Here is a 16655-nt window from a genome sequence, read left to right on the forward strand (position 1 = left end):
TCATTTAAGGCTTTGTCTCAAAATCTACTACGCGTCCTACCTAGACAGTCTTTTCGGTCCCATAGGCGCATTCCGAATCAGTCTAGGTATGATGGCTAACCATGCGGTCTAAGTAGGCAGCACACTAGATTCCGAGACATAGCAGACGCCCGCGGAAGGTGAGTCACTCCGTAGCAGAAATAGGCTACATATCGATACTGAATTTCTACTGTCATATCTATACTTAAAATATACCTTACAGTTGCTTTAAAATGTTAAGGCATGTAGTCACTGTACTTCGATGTATTTAGGGCTATTGTGTAGTTTGGAGATTGGGTTTTAAAGTGTTATTTGTGGGAAGTGCTCACCTGTTGAGCTGGTATCGCTTGAGTTAGTCACTCCCATTGTAACGCGAGTCTCCGGAAATACCTCTCTCGTCTCACAGGTAGCCGAAACCATCTTCACTCTCTCCGGAAGACAAAAAGTACCTCATTTTAATCCTGTAATTTCGTTTTTGAGACATACACGTCTTAGTTTGTTCGACAGTTCATTTGGGACGTTTTTATTAGGACGCTGTAATTGATATTTTGTTCCTCGTGCACTTGTTATGGGCGTGTTGTTGTTTTCCACACTTGTGTAATTTCTTGTTTGTTATTCTTAGAACAGCAAGCCTGTGTTTTTTTTTTTTTCTTACAATACACAATTCCTCGTCTTATTTTGTCAGCAGAGGTGGAAGTGTGAGAAGAAACGTCTGAAGATATTTATTCTCCTGGTGGTCTCTCAGAAATGGACCCTATGGATCAAGGAATGCGTTACACTCCCGGTACTTCGGTAAGATTCATCCGGTCTTTACCATATTAACAACTTAATAGTTTTCAACCTTAAACATGTAATGCCTGATATCTCACATATCTGTCCTAAAAGCTGTGCTGTGGTCATTTTTTCATCACATGAATGCATTTCCTGTTGTGTCGACCTGTTTCGTAGAAGGGATCCTATGAAGATCTGCAAGGGCTGGAAGCTTAAAACTATAAATAAGAGTGTGGTTATGGTGGTAGTGGCATTGCTTCCATCTATGTCTTTTACTATCAAGGTTCCCACGCTCATGGAAAACCTGTAAATATCAGGAAATCATAAAATTTTGGTTTCCAGGCCTTAAAATGTGTTCGAAAGTTAGTATTATGTTATGTTAAGCTCCTCTAACACAGTATTTTTTTAGTAGAGCCTTCTTTACGACTTGTGGCTTTAAAAATCAAGATAAAAGCTAATATGGATAATATAATTGTTTTTATTTGGACCTAAAAGGCCTTGTAGATTGACTATAAGATGTAATGACACAACCTGGCATTTGATTGTTAACCTCTATACTGAGCTTGTACTGTTAACAAACTTAAAAGTGTGCCACCAGTCACCACTGTCACCTCAAGAGGTTTCACTCCATGTATTTGTTGAAAATGTGGCAGACATCATTTCCTGTCTGCAGTAACTCGGTAAGAACAAGCCCAGGTGGTCAGCTGACATTCATTCGTTTTCTTTTCATCTCAGTTCGGTTTGCATGTGTAGGGGATTTCATTTCTATTGATCATCAATAGACGTGCGTGTGTTTAAGTCGTTCTGCTGACTGGATTAGCTGTGCTTCATTGTCGTCTGTGAGGATAGGGTGTCAATAGACATTCACAAGACCTTAAATGAAGTGATTCCAGCCTACAACTGCACTTTAAGTATCTGGTGATTATGGATAGCTCTCATCTTAAGGGATAGATTAAAAACTCACTGCTAGTGAATTGTTCGGTTATATGTTGTGGTGACCGATATGTGTTTCTCAGCAGCCAATGTGGATGCCAGCGTCTAGGGCACACTAAAAAAAAAAAAAAAATTATTTCAAAGTTGTAAATAATGATTATTGAAGTACGTTTTACAAGAAAATGGCATTTTTAGTCTTTGTCGAAACATTTTAAGTTTAATTCAATGTGTTATTTGGCATTTCTGAGTGAAAATTGTTTCCTACAATAAGTAAATAGTACACCCATTTCTTTCAGTGTACTAGGTGACTGTTTACCAATATAATACCAATAAGTGCATTGTACTATTTAAAGATAAGAAATGAGACACACTAAGTGAAAACAAAATGTTCACTGTTTGACAGGGCTGTTTTTAAAATCTCTAACTGAGATCTCAAATATCGGTTTGTCACTAGTCGCTGGGAAGTAAAAGTAGTGACGCAACTTAACTGCATTACTCAGCAGTTTGACAGTCGCTCAGATGTTTTCAAAATAATCAAATGCCATCTCTCTTTCTGTCATATGTAGTGTTGGGAAAAAGTTGGTCCATTCAAACGGTTTATATAAATGAACCAGTTCAAAATATGATTCACAGGGTCCCTGCGCATAGTGTGGTTTCAAGTTTTATAAATCTGTATAATACTTATCTGTAATTAATACTCTTAAAGGCACAATATGTACGATTTTTTTATTAAAATATCCAAAAACCACTAGAACAGTGTTATATATTTTGCTGACTTGTGTAATTACATTATCCCAAATGTTTCGAAGAATGTTTAAATCCAGAGAAATAAGCTATTTTAACTAGTGACACGGGCCGTGTGTAAAAAATCTATATAAACATAAAAAGATGGAGTTAAAAGATAGATTCAATGTAGATTTTGGTGTAGATTAACAACATTACATTATGGCTATGCTAACTTGTAGCTGTTTTAACGTAACACTGCTAGTTAAATGCAGATCAGATTAAGTGTTTTGGTGCACATATGAAGAACTGTCGTTTCGTTGCTTTCATGAATCAGTTTTGAGTTGAATGATCTGCACCACATCATGTTATTGTGTATTTGTATGATATCTGTGTGTACGCCTGCATGCATTCCACAGATCTGTTACAACGTTTACTATGAGACCACACCCCCACAAATGAAACCTGAAAATGACTCAGGGATATCTCACTTATTCAGCAGTGATCAGCTGGTTTTCATGCATCATGAATGTCGTCATAGAATGTCAACTGCTTAATTATTCTAGTCTCTCATTACTTAGCACTATTTATGTGTGACAGTTTGTTGATGTAATGAAATTCATTTAAGTTTAATTGAAATTAGAACATCCTGACCATTGTTATTAAACCTGTGGTCTCAAATATGCAGTAGCAAAGAGAAAAACTACACAGACAATAGAACCATTTAGATGTCCTTGAAAATCTCTTTGGGGACTGGCAGTTTATATTTGGCTTGATTTTATTTTTAATTTTTTTTGGATGGTAATAGCAAAATCCAAAGTGTCTGTTTCATAAAAGTTTCCATGTATTCCATGAATTTCCAACTCTGGTGGGACTTTTTGTCTAGGTACATTTTTTGATACAAATTAAATAGAATATAGGTCATGAACAGTGTCATGTGACTAGGCCTGTCGCAATAATCAATATATTGACTTATCGCGCAATATATGTACATGACCTCAATAATTTTTGGTGACGCAATATATCGCCCATTATATTTACTTAAAAATTAATGTCACCATGTTTTGTACATTCCACTTGCGCCTGTGTCTTTTGCAGCTTCTCGTACATAACGTGGTGTAGTCATGAGGTGCTAGTTCAAATTTAAAAAATGCTTCTACAAAAAAAGTTTCATCTGCAGATATGGTCTTGTTTAGGGATCTGTGCCTTTGTGCATACGGACATCTGACTGCTAAGTAGTGATTGTGTTTTTCAGCAATAGTGTGCACCCTTAATTTACAGAGAAAAGAAGATCAGGGGAAAATCTGTAGATGGAAACATCTCCATACAAATTATTTGTGCATTTTTCTTTTTTTCTAGTTGTTACTTTGCACTTTTTGTTAGAAAATGTTTATTTACTATTTATTCAGGTTTTTTAAGGTATCTAATATTTTGATAATTTCCATGATCTAAATATTCTTAAAAATTAAACGTGTTGTCATTTGGAAGTGTGTAGGCCTTCTTGCATTATTATGCCGTTACATTATGATTATATATTCAGTGGCATAAAATGGTCTTTAAAATGACAATAATATCGCTTATCGCAGTTATTTCTGGGGCAATATATCGCACAACAAAAAGTTGTTATCGTGACAGGCCTACATGTGACGGCAGTCTGAGATAACTGAGACAACCAGTGGTTGTAAAAGACACAATTGTAGGTCAGTGTTCCATAGTGAGCAAAGTACATGTTTGGGGTCAGTAAGATTTTTTTGGATTTAATACTTTTATTCAGTAAGGATGCATTAAATTGACAGCATATATTTTTATATTGTTTAAAGAAATATATATTTTAAATAAATACTATTCTTTGAACTATTCATCAAAGAATTGTGAAAATAAATGTATCACAGTTTCCACAAAATATTAAGCAGCACAACTGTTTTTTTATCATTGATGATAAATGTTTCTTGAGCACCAAATCAGCTCATTATGAGCACAGAATGATTTCTGAAGGATCATGTGACACTAAAGACTGCAGTAATGATCCTGAAAATTCTGCTTTGCCATCACAGGAATATTTTACATTTTAAAAAAGAAAACTGTTATTTTAAATTGTAATAATATTTCACAATATTACTGTTTTTACTGTATTTTTGATCAAATAAATGCAGCCTTGGTGAGCATAAGAGACTTCTTTCAGAAACATTAAAAACTCTTACCGACCCCCAAATTTTGAAACGTGGTGTACTTCACTTCAAGCGTAAACGCTCTTTTGTCCCAAAGTCCTTTTATTTATTTTAAATAACTGTTTTTACACATAAATTAAGTATGTTTACTGAAATGCAATACTAAAAAGCCTATTGAAGGAGAATAATGCTCACTGAATACAAACAGAAGGATTCAAAAGGATTGTCGTTGATTATTATTATTATTGAAAACTGTCTTATGCTCACCAAAGCTGCATTTATTTGAACAGAAATGCATTAAAGCAGTAATATTTTGAAATAAACTGTTTTCGATTTTAACTTTCTGTTTCCTGTGATGCAAAAGTAGATTTTCAGCATCATTACTCCAGTTTTCAGTGTCACATGATCCTTCAGAAATCTAATATGCTGATTTGGTGCTTGAGAAATATTTCTAATTATTATCAATGTTGAACACAGTTGTGCTGCTTAATTTTGTGGAACCCGTGATACATTTCTGGATGCTTTGATGAACAGAAAGTTCAGTAAACCGCTTTTAATTGAAATGGAAAACTTTTGTAACATTATAAATGTCTACTGGCAGTGTTGTTCAATTTAATGCATCCTTGCTGAATAAAAGTATTATTAAAAAAGTTTAGGGACCAATTCTCACTATTAACAAGTTGCTTATTAGCATGCCTGTTATTAACATATTGGCTGTTTATTAGTACTTATAAAGCATTTACTCTGCATGACCATATTCTACATCCCTAATCCTACCCAATACCTAATCTTAACAACTACCTTACTAACTATTAATAAGCAGCAAATTAGGAGTTTATTGAGGCAAAAGTCATAGTTAATGGCTTGTTAATATTGAGAATTGGACCTTAAAATAAAGTGCGGGGGAAAAAAACTTACTGACCCCAAACTGATGAATGCTAGTGTATGTTCACATATTTTGTGCTCAGTGTGATATTTGTCATTTCTGGGTTAAAGGCATCTGAAGCACTATTCAACCAGCAAGCAATATTATAATATTTATAGCGTGGTTTATATTAACATAATAATTATTAAAATAAAGTTTCATCACATATGCTTTTTTGTTTTGTATTGCTTAAAATACATGATAATATTTAGTAACTAACTACAGTAAGAAAGTAAAAGCAGTCCAAATTTCCGTAGCCCACCCAAACATGCTCTTTCCAACACAATTAATTTAAAACCAGCCCTTTGGTGGTGTCTATTACTTCCAAAAAAATGTGATTGCTTTATAAAAATTGAGACAGCGTCTCCTTCTTCTCCTCTGAAAACAACACCTAGGGAAGTGTTTTGATTCTGCTCTTATATAATACATCTGAATCTGTACTTATTCTGTCAGAAAAGCTCTGCGATTTACTGTGTATTTTCTGTTCTCAATCAGAATCCGATTCTGTTGAGGATATGTGCTGCAGCTTTAATTTTGTATGTATTTCTTCAAACTGACTTTTTTTCTGGTTGAATTCAGAGACGCTGAAATCTACAGAGAAATGTAAAAAGTATTTTTTTTTTCTTTTGCTTTTAGGATAAGGACTGGGAACAAGCTGTCACATTCTTGCCGGCATCGGATAATAAAAAGCTGGAGAAGAAGAGGGGCCCTGGGAAAGTTGGGATTATTGTTGCTCTGGTGATCTTGGCAGCCATTTTGGCTTTGATCATAGGGCTTCTGGTCTGGCATTTCCACTGTAAGTCAGTACTGCAGCCACAGACAGCATAACACCGTTACCAGTGTCCGGTATGATAGTACTGATCACGTGTTTGTTGGTTCATGTCTCCCTGGTGTCTGCAGTCCGGAAGGATTTGAAGTCACAGAGGATTTACACCGGCTCGCTTAGGATAACAAATCAAGCTTTTGTGGATGCGTATGAAAACCCGGACAGTGCAGAGTTTAAAGACTTGGCAAACCAAGTCATGGCTCAGGTAAGAACCAAATTAAAACTAATTTGTTTTTGCATAGTGATGACGGTGAAAAGCGTTTGATTTTGAATTTTTTTTGTATTCATATGTAGCTAAAATCAATGTACTCAGAATCTCCACAACTGTCAAAATATTACGTTGGTTCCAAAGTTCAAGCCTTCAGGTATGTCTGCATGTGAATACCCACATTTTTAAAACACTTTTTGAATGTTTTTTTTGTTTTGGTCATGCACCTGCTTCGCTGAAAATATCCCCTTTCGGTCATCCAAGATGTAGATGAGCTATTTCTTCATCGAAACAGATTTGGAGACATTTGCTCACCAGTAGATCCTTTGCAGTGAATGGGTGCCGTCAGAGTGAGAGTCCAAACAGTTGATAAAAACATCACAAGTATTCCACACGACTTCAGTCCATCAGTTAACATCTTGTGAAGTGAAAAGCTTTGTGCTTGTAAGAACCAAATCCATCATTAAGGTGTTTAAACTTTAAACCATCACTTCTGGCAAAAAAAGTCCATAATCACACTCCACTGAAAAAGTCCATTCCCTGTTTTCCTCTCACATCAAAATCCACTGACGGACTGTAATCATGATTACTTGTTTTTATCAGCTGTTTGGACTCTCATTCTGATGGCACCCATTCATTGCAGAGGACCCAGTATTGAGTAAGTGATGTAATGCTACATTTCTCCAAATCTGTTCTGATGAAGAAAAAGACTCACTCATCTACATCTCAGATGGCTTGAAGGTAAGTACATTTTCAGTGATTTTCATTTTTTGGTGAACTATTCCTTTTGGATCTGCACATACCATTTTGTTTTGCCTAAATTGAAATGTTTCATTTGCATTTCATCAACAGGCAAAATTAAAACTATTCACGTGAAAAAGTGAAAAATTACTTTAATGAACAATAAGATGCTAAAGTTCTAACAAATTTGCATCAAGTATTCAGTCGGTGTTTGAATTTCAAAAATGCAAATTTGCACTCAGTGTGAAAATGCATCTTTCTCGTAGTTATTTATGTACACTGTTAGATTGAATGTCGCCTGTCTCTGTCTCTCTGCAGTGAGGGCAGTGTAATAGCTTACTATGAGTCAGAGTTTGCTGTTCCAGCGGCACAGGAAGCAGCAGTGGATCAGGCTGTGAACAGCTTAAGTGGCATGTATAGCACCAAAGTTCGCAGAGTTGGGGAAAAACAAGGTCCCCTGGTCTTTGATCACGTTGTGTCTTCAGGTAATACTTCATAGTACATCCATTACAAAGTTTGGATAGATGGATGAAACTTATTAAAACATGTCTAGGTCAAATTTTTCTGCAAAATCTCAATAAAAAATTAAAATTTGCATTAAGAAACTTTAGATAAAGAAACTAATTTACAAACGTACAAATAGTACAACAGTAATCAGATGTATAAATATACTTCAAATAATATATAATTATTTTCTTTTGCATTGCAGTAATGAGATTGGGGGGAAGCGTGCTTAATTATCATGGAAAAAATGTCCTAAAAATGGGTTTCTCAAGCAATTTCTTTTTTTTTTTCTTCTTGTGATTGTGGGGGGAAATGTAACCTGGTTCTTGACAGATTTTGTGAGATTCACCTACAGTAGATATACCGATCTCTAGATTGCTTGTTATATAATATGTGAATTCCCATGATACTGAAGCACAGATTGATGTCTTGAGCCTGACAGATTTATTATAACTGTGTCAATCTTTCATTAACAGCTCTGGACACACGTTTGTTCTCAAAAGCCAGGAGTGAGTAGTCCATTACTTATGTCTCTCATATACTCTCTGTTCCAAAACCTAGTGAGCTTCTTCCATAGCAAGTTCTGAAAGGTAACCTAATTATGCTGAGATATCTTAGTTTTGCCAAATTTTAAGGCAGCATCAGCAATCCCATAATGAACTGCAACAAGATTAGTTAATAAAAATAAAGCTGCCATAGAAAGCAGCTGCCTATGTAAGCAGTAGACAGCAAAGCAGATCTTAGGGCCCTATGAATCCATCTTTTTTCACCCCAAGTCCTAAATTCCATTTAAATAATAATTTTAAAAATCACAAATGATGTCTAATCAGTTACATTTATATAGCTATTAATTAATTAATTAATTTAAATAATAATAGTGCCCTATGAAATATATATATATATATAATATATACAGTATATATATAGCTGATCATAATAGAGAAATTTACTATAAACCATTAAACTTTAAGGCTTTTTAAGCTTTCTCGAAACTCAAACATTCTAAGGTTGTCTTGACATAATTTGATTTAAAACTTGTGAACTGAATTTCATCATTTTTTCTACCTGACATTAAATTCAATTTAAGTCATTCTCAATTCTATTCTGAATGACGCACAACCTTGCCAAATACCATATATACAACCAAGTCTTACCCTAATTTTCTATTATATATATTTTATTTCTATAGAAATTCTGTTTTGTTTGCTTTAATTTCTGTATTCTGTTTATTTATTTATGTATTATCAAAAACTGTGGTAATCAAATGAATGCACACAACTTTTAACAATGTAATTAATCTATGTAATCAAATGAAATTTGAACAGCTCCTTTCATATTTTGGCAAACAATGAGCTGCCTGACAGGATTAATATCCAAATGTAAACATTGTTGAAATTGTGGTATTCTTTTAAAAAAAAGTTGTATTATTGTTACTTTGGGAACTACATCCTACTGTACAATAGTAATATATTTTTATTAGAATTTTTAAGTTAAACTTTTATTTTGGCAGTTGTGTATTTGACAGTAGTTTTATCAAATAAAATGGTAAAATACTCATGAGGTCAACTCTCATTTTGCCAAATTTGATGACATTCTGTGTTATATGACTGAATTCTGCAATTCTGTCCGTGTTTTCCACATAGTGGAAATCATAGGCACCAAAGTTCAGTAGGTTTTGGAACGGAACAGAATTCCCTAAGCACATTCATACTCATTATTGTACTGTGTATCCAATAATAAATGTGTAAGAATAACCTTTTTTTCTGTATTTCCAGCAAGTATAAAATACGCCCAGCACGCCAAGAGTTCTGCTGAAGAGATCATTACATCACCAGGTTTCCCTGACAAACCTTATGCTCCAAACTCCTTTGTGCAGTGGCAGCTTCGGGGAGACCCAGGCCACATGCTAAAGTTGTCTTTTGACACCTTCAACCTGGAAGAAGACTGTTCAAATGACTTTGTGAGAGTGTATGACTCATTGGTCGCCATGGACAAACACCTTATGGAAGAGTAAGGGAATTGTGAACTGTGTTTGTAGATGTAGCACCATCTGGTGGCTTTATATGCAACTGTAATATCAGGCTGTGAAATTTTAACTCAAAGTTTCTCTCTCTCAAACAGGGAGTGTGGCTTTTATTCTCCCAGTAATCCCTTAACTTTCATCTCGTCCCGGAATGTTATGCTGGTCACCTTGGTAACCAACGAAGAAGGGAATTTTCCAGGTTTCAGAGCCCGTGTCACTCAGATCAGTCAAGATAGCAGCGGTAAAAATTAATCCTGGCTGGTTGAACAAAAGCATATTTGACTGATTAATATGTTTTCATAATAATATAATATAATAATAAAGTATGCTTTATTGTGAACTTTCTAATTCTCTCTCACACTTGCTCCCCTTTTAACAGAACTTGCATGTGGTGGTAAATTGAGTGGAACCTCTGGTAGTTTTAAATCACCCAACTTCCCCAGTTATTACCCACCCAACACCACATGTCAGTGGGACATTGAGGTAAGACGCTCATTTTGAACCAGTAAATGTCATGTTGAACGACTTTAATAACAGTGTTAGATCAATCTCTATTGTTTTAAGGTTCCTGATGGTAAATACGTCAAGTTAAGGTTCCCCAAGTTCATGGTTTCTACAGGAAGTCTGAATCATTGCTCCGGAGATTATGTGCAGATTGTTGGTAAAAGGTCAGTAATTTAAAACTTAATTTAGACATTTCACAAAATTGATTATTGTACAACAGTTAGTTCTGGTCCTTCAATCTGATTGGCTGGGTGATGGTCCTCCAAGAGTGCTGATAAATCGCATGGCAGCATTTCTTTTGGATCGTCCTCTCTATTTTTGTCTTGTTTTCTAGTAAAAAGTGTCGAAACATCTTTAAAAGAAGATATATTTATTTTGAGAAGAAAAGGTGACACAAGAAATGTTTTGTCTTCAGAAAAATCTAATAAAATTTAGTTAGATTTATGCTTGAAGCAAGAAAAAAATCCTTATTGGCTTAAGAAGGTTAAATAAAGGGGCAAACAAGTTTTATTTTCTTGTTTTTTCCGCTTCTCCTGTAAAATTATTTAGTTTAAATGACATTAGATATTTTACTGGAAAACAAAACAAAAATATTCAGTAAGAAATTTATATAAAAAAAATGGTAAATGAGCGGTTCATAGTTTGTCATTTTAGTTCATAAATATTGAGATATTTAATAAATATAATTATAAGGCCAAAAATTATAGTGTTATTTTTTCCTCTCAGATAATATTCTGGGATAAATTAATAAATCACTAATTCTGACTAATGCCATGTATTGCTCATCTCAAGGGCATGATGGGGAATGCTCATAGAACAAGTACTGTGTTTTAATTGTGTAAAGGAAACAATTGACAACGTCGCTTTGATGTTTGTCATTTTTACAACTTTTACAACTCACAAATATCTTCTTTAATGAGATTAATCATCTAAAGCAGGGATCCTTTATCTTGAAATCAAACGTAATAGGTTTCTCACACGACAAGTTCATATTATTAACAATTCAGTATATTTCTTTAAATTATCTTCAATTTCAGCACATAAAAACTATATACAAAGAAGGCTAAAGAAGTCACAACAATCACAAAAGCTCATACAACATACATTCTATAGCAAAAACATACTTAGTTCAGTAGAAGTTATGTATTCAATCCAATTTGGTGCAGTAATCAAGAAAAGTATCTCTCTGAAAGTACACAAAACAGAATTTTCTCCATGGTAAATACATTTTTTTTTTTAAACATCAATCCAATCCTGTAATTGTGGAGGATTAGATTTATACCAACATCTAGTTCTAGGTTTTTAGTTTTTTTTGATCGACTACTGTGGGGTTTGAACCAGTGCTTGTAGTCATTTAGTTGGAGGTTTCATACGCACATGCTTGTTTGTTTCTTTGCAGCACATTGTGTGGGCAGCAGCCTGCTAATACCATGGTTACCGTCAACAGTAACAAGATGACTGTTGTGTTCAAATCGGATTCATCACAAGTAGATCGAGGTTTTAGCGCCACTTATGAGGTCTTTGAGCCCACTGACCGTAAGTAAAGACATAAAGTAATAAGTAAGTAAGACAGACTAAGGCCCAATCCCAATCCCAATTCTACCCCTTAGCCCTTCCCCTTTCCCGTGTTCACGTGAAGGGGTAGGGGTGTCTCGATTCTCTTTTGGTTGGAGGGGTAGGGGTAAGGGGAAGGGCCAGACAGCCCTTCAAACGAAGATTTTTCGGGAATATTTTCACCCCTACCCCTTGACACTCTGTTTCAAGGGACATGGGGAAGGGGTAGGAGAAGGGGAAGGGGTATAAAATAGAATTGGGATTGGGCCTAAGTAAAACCTACCAAAAAATTGGTCAAACCTTTGATTATTAGTAGCAGTCTGGCATGAGGTGAAAAAAATAGACTAATTGATGCCAGTTTTAAAGTGGTGTCAGTGTGAACATTAAAAAGTAAATTCAGTTTCTGAATCTCTCAGCCTGCCCGGATAAGTTCCAGTGTGACAACAAACGCTGTGTAAACCCATCTTTTCGCTGTGACGGCTGGAACGATTGTGGTGACAGCACAGATGAGAGGAACTGCAGTAAGTGCGCAGTGAACATTGTCTTAAATTCACACACAGAATTACACCCTTGCTCTCTGAATATGAACTCGAGTTCAGATATACAGTGTTTGAATGTGGATTTCAGAATGTGATGCCAGCATGATCCAGTGCAGAAACGGGGTCTGTAAGCCGATGTTATGGCGGTGTGATGGTGTAAATGACTGTGGAGATGATACAGATGAACTTAATTGTGGTAGGACCCTTTTCCTTCTTCCTTTCTCTCAGTCTTTTCTTTAAATTTTCCTTCTATATGCATCCAAATGTGAGAAATGCTGCCTCCACAGCCAATATAACGAGAGGGCATGAAGACACAGGAGAATTCATTGATTTCATAACATTCAGTATACAAAGATACCATAATCATCTCAGTTTCAGAAAACAGCATAGATGTATTATTTATAGGCTTTTTAAAATATTTATCGCTATTTCTACCAAGAAATCAGCATTTTATTCACTTAGATTTCTAGTTTTAATCAGGACCGTGGAGAATATATAAAGCATATAACATTTGAAATTCGTTAATAATGCCATTATGCCATTACAGTTCTATTATTTTCTATAATTAATGATCTGTTTTTATAATGCAGTAATGTTAGTTAACTCTGTAAAGCCTGTCATATGAAATAATAGTCAGATAAATGCTTTTATGGATCATATAGTATTATATAAGAGAATATAGAGCTTGGAAGAAAAAACACCGCAATTTTATTCAGAGGCACAGACTGAGCAAAAAATATGCAATATGGAGCAGATGCTGATATTTATACACCAAAAATGAAATTCTGATATCTTGTAATGTGAATCAGTGAGATCTTTATAACAGTGTAACCAACTAGTTGCATAAAGTGCTTATAAATATAATTTGTCACTTTGTACTTATTTAAGTACTTTAAGGTATTTAAATGCTTGTTTTTTTATTGTGGGGGGCAAAACATATAATCCAATACAAAACAATGATGACTGAGGGATAAACATTCCTCAAAAACCTAATGTTTCATATTTGATACTCACATTTTAACTGTATTTTTCTAAAAAAAAAAGGAAAAAAGGATAATCTAGTAAACCTAAGTTGCCTCCGTCCAGTAAATGATCATCTTTAATAACAATATAAAAGTTAGTCTTCCATTCACTTTATGAAAAAAAAGATTTAACCGTAAAAAGGGGGGGAAGTCGTGGCCTAATGGTTAGAGAGTCGGACTCGTAACCCAAAGGTTGCGGGTTCGAGTCTCGTACCGGCAGGGATTGTAGGTGGGGGGAGTGAATGTACAGCTCTCTCTCCCACCTTCAATACCACGACTGAGGTGCCCTTGAGCAAGGCACCGAACCCCCAACTGCTCCCCGGGCGCCGCAGCAAAAAATGGCTGCCCACTACTCCGGGTGTGTGTGTGTTCACGGTGTGTGTGTGCCACATGTCACTTCACTCACTCACTCAAAAGACACTGTACCATGACCTGAAGGAGGCCGTTTTTATAATAACACTAAAATGAAATGAAATAAAATAAAAGGAACTATCAATCAGAGGACAGAAGGCATGTGTTAGATTGTGTACAACAGGTTTCCAGCCAAAATTTGATAACTTGGAGGAGATGACTTTGAAATGTATTGAGCAAATTCAATACATGACATTATTGTGATTTGGAAACTTCTCTGAAACCCATTTCCTCAGGAGGTACCCGAGGACCAAATGCTGTCTGTTGATGGGCCTCTGTATTCTCTCTCTGCCTCATTCTCCCCCACTCAGAAACACATCCTCACCTGGTTTAACATAGTTGTCCTCTTTTCTGGCAGGCTGTAAGACTGGAGAATTTAAATGCAACGACAATCAGTGTGTCTCAGAGAAGATGAAGTGTGACGGGAATCGTGACTGTAAAGATGGCTCAGATGAAGACGGCTGTTCAAGAGGTGATGAGATGTTCGATAAAGAATAATACAATTTATTTTAGTATTATTTTTATTGTTTATTGCATTCAGAACTATTCAGAGAATATATTTAGAAAACATTTGGAGACTTAAAGCAGTTTCTTTCTCTTCATATGTTCTCGTTGCGTTGTCATCCTTTCATACAGATATTTGTAAAGACTCAACGTTTATGTGCGGTAATGGCAAATGCATAACCAAACCGAACCCTATGTGTGATGGGCAAGATGACTGCGACGACGGCTCAGACGAGTCCAACTGCAGTGCGTGGCTTCCACTTCCTCACATCTATTCTTCAACACATATTCTGCATTGTTTAGCATTGATTTCTATCTCTCGCTCTTTCTTGTCCTCTAGACTGTGGTAAGAAGGCTTACACAAAGTCTCGAATTGTGGGTGGGCAGGAAGCGGATGTGGGCGAGTTCCCATGGCAGGTCAGCCTGCACGTTAAAAACACTGCACATGTTTGCGGCGCATCAATCATCAGTGAACAATGGCTTGTGACGGCTGCCCACTGCGTACAAGACGATGCCAAAATCAAGTACATTTTCTCTTTTCTTTCTTTAACTGCACCATTAACTAAACATGTCTCAGTACACTGGCTTCAAAAACTGTTTGGACACTTACACTACAGGTCAAAAGTTTGGAATAATTTCAAAAAAAAAATTTTTTTTATGTTTATGAAAGGCTGCATTTAATTGAATATATACACAGTAAAAAAATGTAAGATTGTGAAATGTTATTGAAATTTAAAATAACTCTTTGAATATATTTTAAGATATAATTTATTGCTGTGATAAAGGTGAATTTTCAGCATCATTACTCCAGTCTTCAGTGTCGCATGATCCTTCAGAAATCATTCTAATTTGATGATTTGCTGCTCAATTGTTATCTGTTATTATTGGTGCTCAGTTAATAATGGTTCTCTTTATTATCAGTGTTTGAAAACAGTTGTTGCTGCTTTCTTTTTAAAAAAAATATACTTTTTTCAGGATTCTTTGATGAATAAAAAGTTCAATTAACAACATTTATTTGAAATAGAAATCCTAATGAATGTCTTTACTGTCACTTTATCAATTTAATATATCCTTTCCGAATAAAAATATTAATCTCTCTCTTGTTTTTAATCTTTAAATCTTACCCCAAACTTTTGAATGGTACTATATGACAATTTCCACAAAAATATTAAGCAGCAAAAACTTTTCAACATTGATAATAATGAGAAATGTTTCTTGAGCAGCAAACCAGCATTTTAGAATGATTTCTGATGCCGAAAACTCAGTTTTGCCATCACAGAAATAAATTACAAAAAATATTCAAATAGAAAACATTTTATTAACAAAATGTAAAAATATTTCACAATATTATTGTTTTTACTGTTTTTTTTTTTTTTTCAAATAAATGCAGCTTTGGAGAGCAGAAGAGATGTCTTTAGAAATGGTAGTGTAAAAAGTGAACATCTTTGTATTAAATAGCAAAAGTTCTGAGAAGTTCTAGCTGTTAAAAAATAAAACTGCATGCGTCTTGTGTAAAACATTGTTTTGTTTGTGGCTTTACACACTGCTTTAAAAAGGTTAATATAAACAGTACACTCGTAAATTAATTTGTCAGTTACATTGGTTTTCTTACTTTAGACATTTAGAATGGAAGAGAAAATGTTCATGTCTGTACACCTGATGAATTGACAGATATTCTCAGCCGGGCACATGGGAAGCATACTTAGGTCTCCACACACAAAGAGAGAAACAGAAGGCAACAAAGAAATTGCTAAAACAAATCATTCCTCACAAGAACTACAACTCCCACACCTATGACAATGACATCGCTCTGATGGAGCTGGACTCACCCGTGACCTTCAGTGCGACCATTCGACCCATTTGCTTGCCCACTGCCACTGACGTCTTCCCCGCTGGTGAAACGGTCACTATCTCCGGCTGGGGTGCCACTAGAGAAGGGGGTCAGTAAAAGAGCCACACAATAATGCTTTATACCTTTCACAAAGCCTGCCATATTTCACCCCAAGATCAGAAATTCTTATCAATTACATTTTACAATAAGGTTCCATTTGTTAACATTAGATAACTGCATTAGTTCACATAAACAATGAAACATACTTCTAAAGCATTTATTAATCTTAAAGGTGGGGTAAGCGATTTCTGGTAGCCAATGTTGACATTTGAAATCACCAAAACAAACACGCCCCTACCCCAAAAGGATCTCGCCCCTATTTTGATATCTCCGCCCCACATATACGTACGCAACCCAGGCAACGATTAGTTCTGTGAAACAAAGCAAAAC

General features: G+C 35.3%; 1 protein-coding gene across 4 annotated transcripts in view; it reads left to right on the plus strand.

The window, feature by feature from the left end:
• Nucleotides 1–306: 306 nt before the first annotated feature.
• The window catches only part of LOC107714535 (suppressor of tumorigenicity 14 protein homolog), a 21033-nt gene continuing 4684 nt past the window's right edge, over nt 307–16655 (plus strand). Inside the window, exons 1-18 of one of the 4 annotated variants that reach the window (XM_016520396.1) lie at nt 307–424; nt 707–810; nt 6175–6334; nt 6439–6569; nt 6659–6729; nt 7632–7798; nt 8294–8326; nt 9593–9827; nt 9939–10081; nt 10220–10323; nt 10405–10508; nt 11744–11880; nt 12315–12419; nt 12526–12633; nt 14229–14342; nt 14507–14620; nt 14715–14898; nt 16046–16314. In XM_016520396.1, coding sequence (XP_016375882.1) covers nt 766–810; nt 6175–6334; nt 6439–6569; nt 6659–6729; nt 7632–7798; nt 8294–8326; nt 9593–9827; nt 9939–10081; nt 10220–10323; nt 10405–10508; nt 11744–11880; nt 12315–12419; nt 12526–12633; nt 14229–14342; nt 14507–14620; nt 14715–14898; nt 16046–16314 — 2224 coding nt within the window. In that variant the 5' untranslated portion in view covers nt 307–424; nt 707–765. Of the gene's footprint in view, nt 464–703; nt 811–6174; nt 6335–6438; nt 6570–6658; nt 6730–7631; nt 7799–8293; nt 8327–9592; nt 9828–9938; nt 10082–10219; nt 10324–10404; nt 10509–11743; nt 11881–12314; nt 12420–12525; nt 12634–14228; nt 14343–14506; nt 14621–14714; nt 14899–16045; nt 16315–16655 lie in introns of all 4 variants that reach the window. The other 3 variants (XM_016520395.1, XM_016520398.1, XM_016520397.1) reach the window with 3 other exon arrangements.

This window comes from Sinocyclocheilus rhinocerous, unplaced genomic scaffold, assembly GCF_001515625.1.
Source record: "Sinocyclocheilus rhinocerous isolate Xijiao unplaced genomic scaffold, SAMN03320098_v1.1 scaffold809, whole genome shotgun sequence".
In the NCBI taxonomy this organism is placed as follows: domain Eukaryota; kingdom Metazoa; phylum Chordata; class Actinopteri; order Cypriniformes; family Cyprinidae; genus Sinocyclocheilus; species Sinocyclocheilus rhinocerous.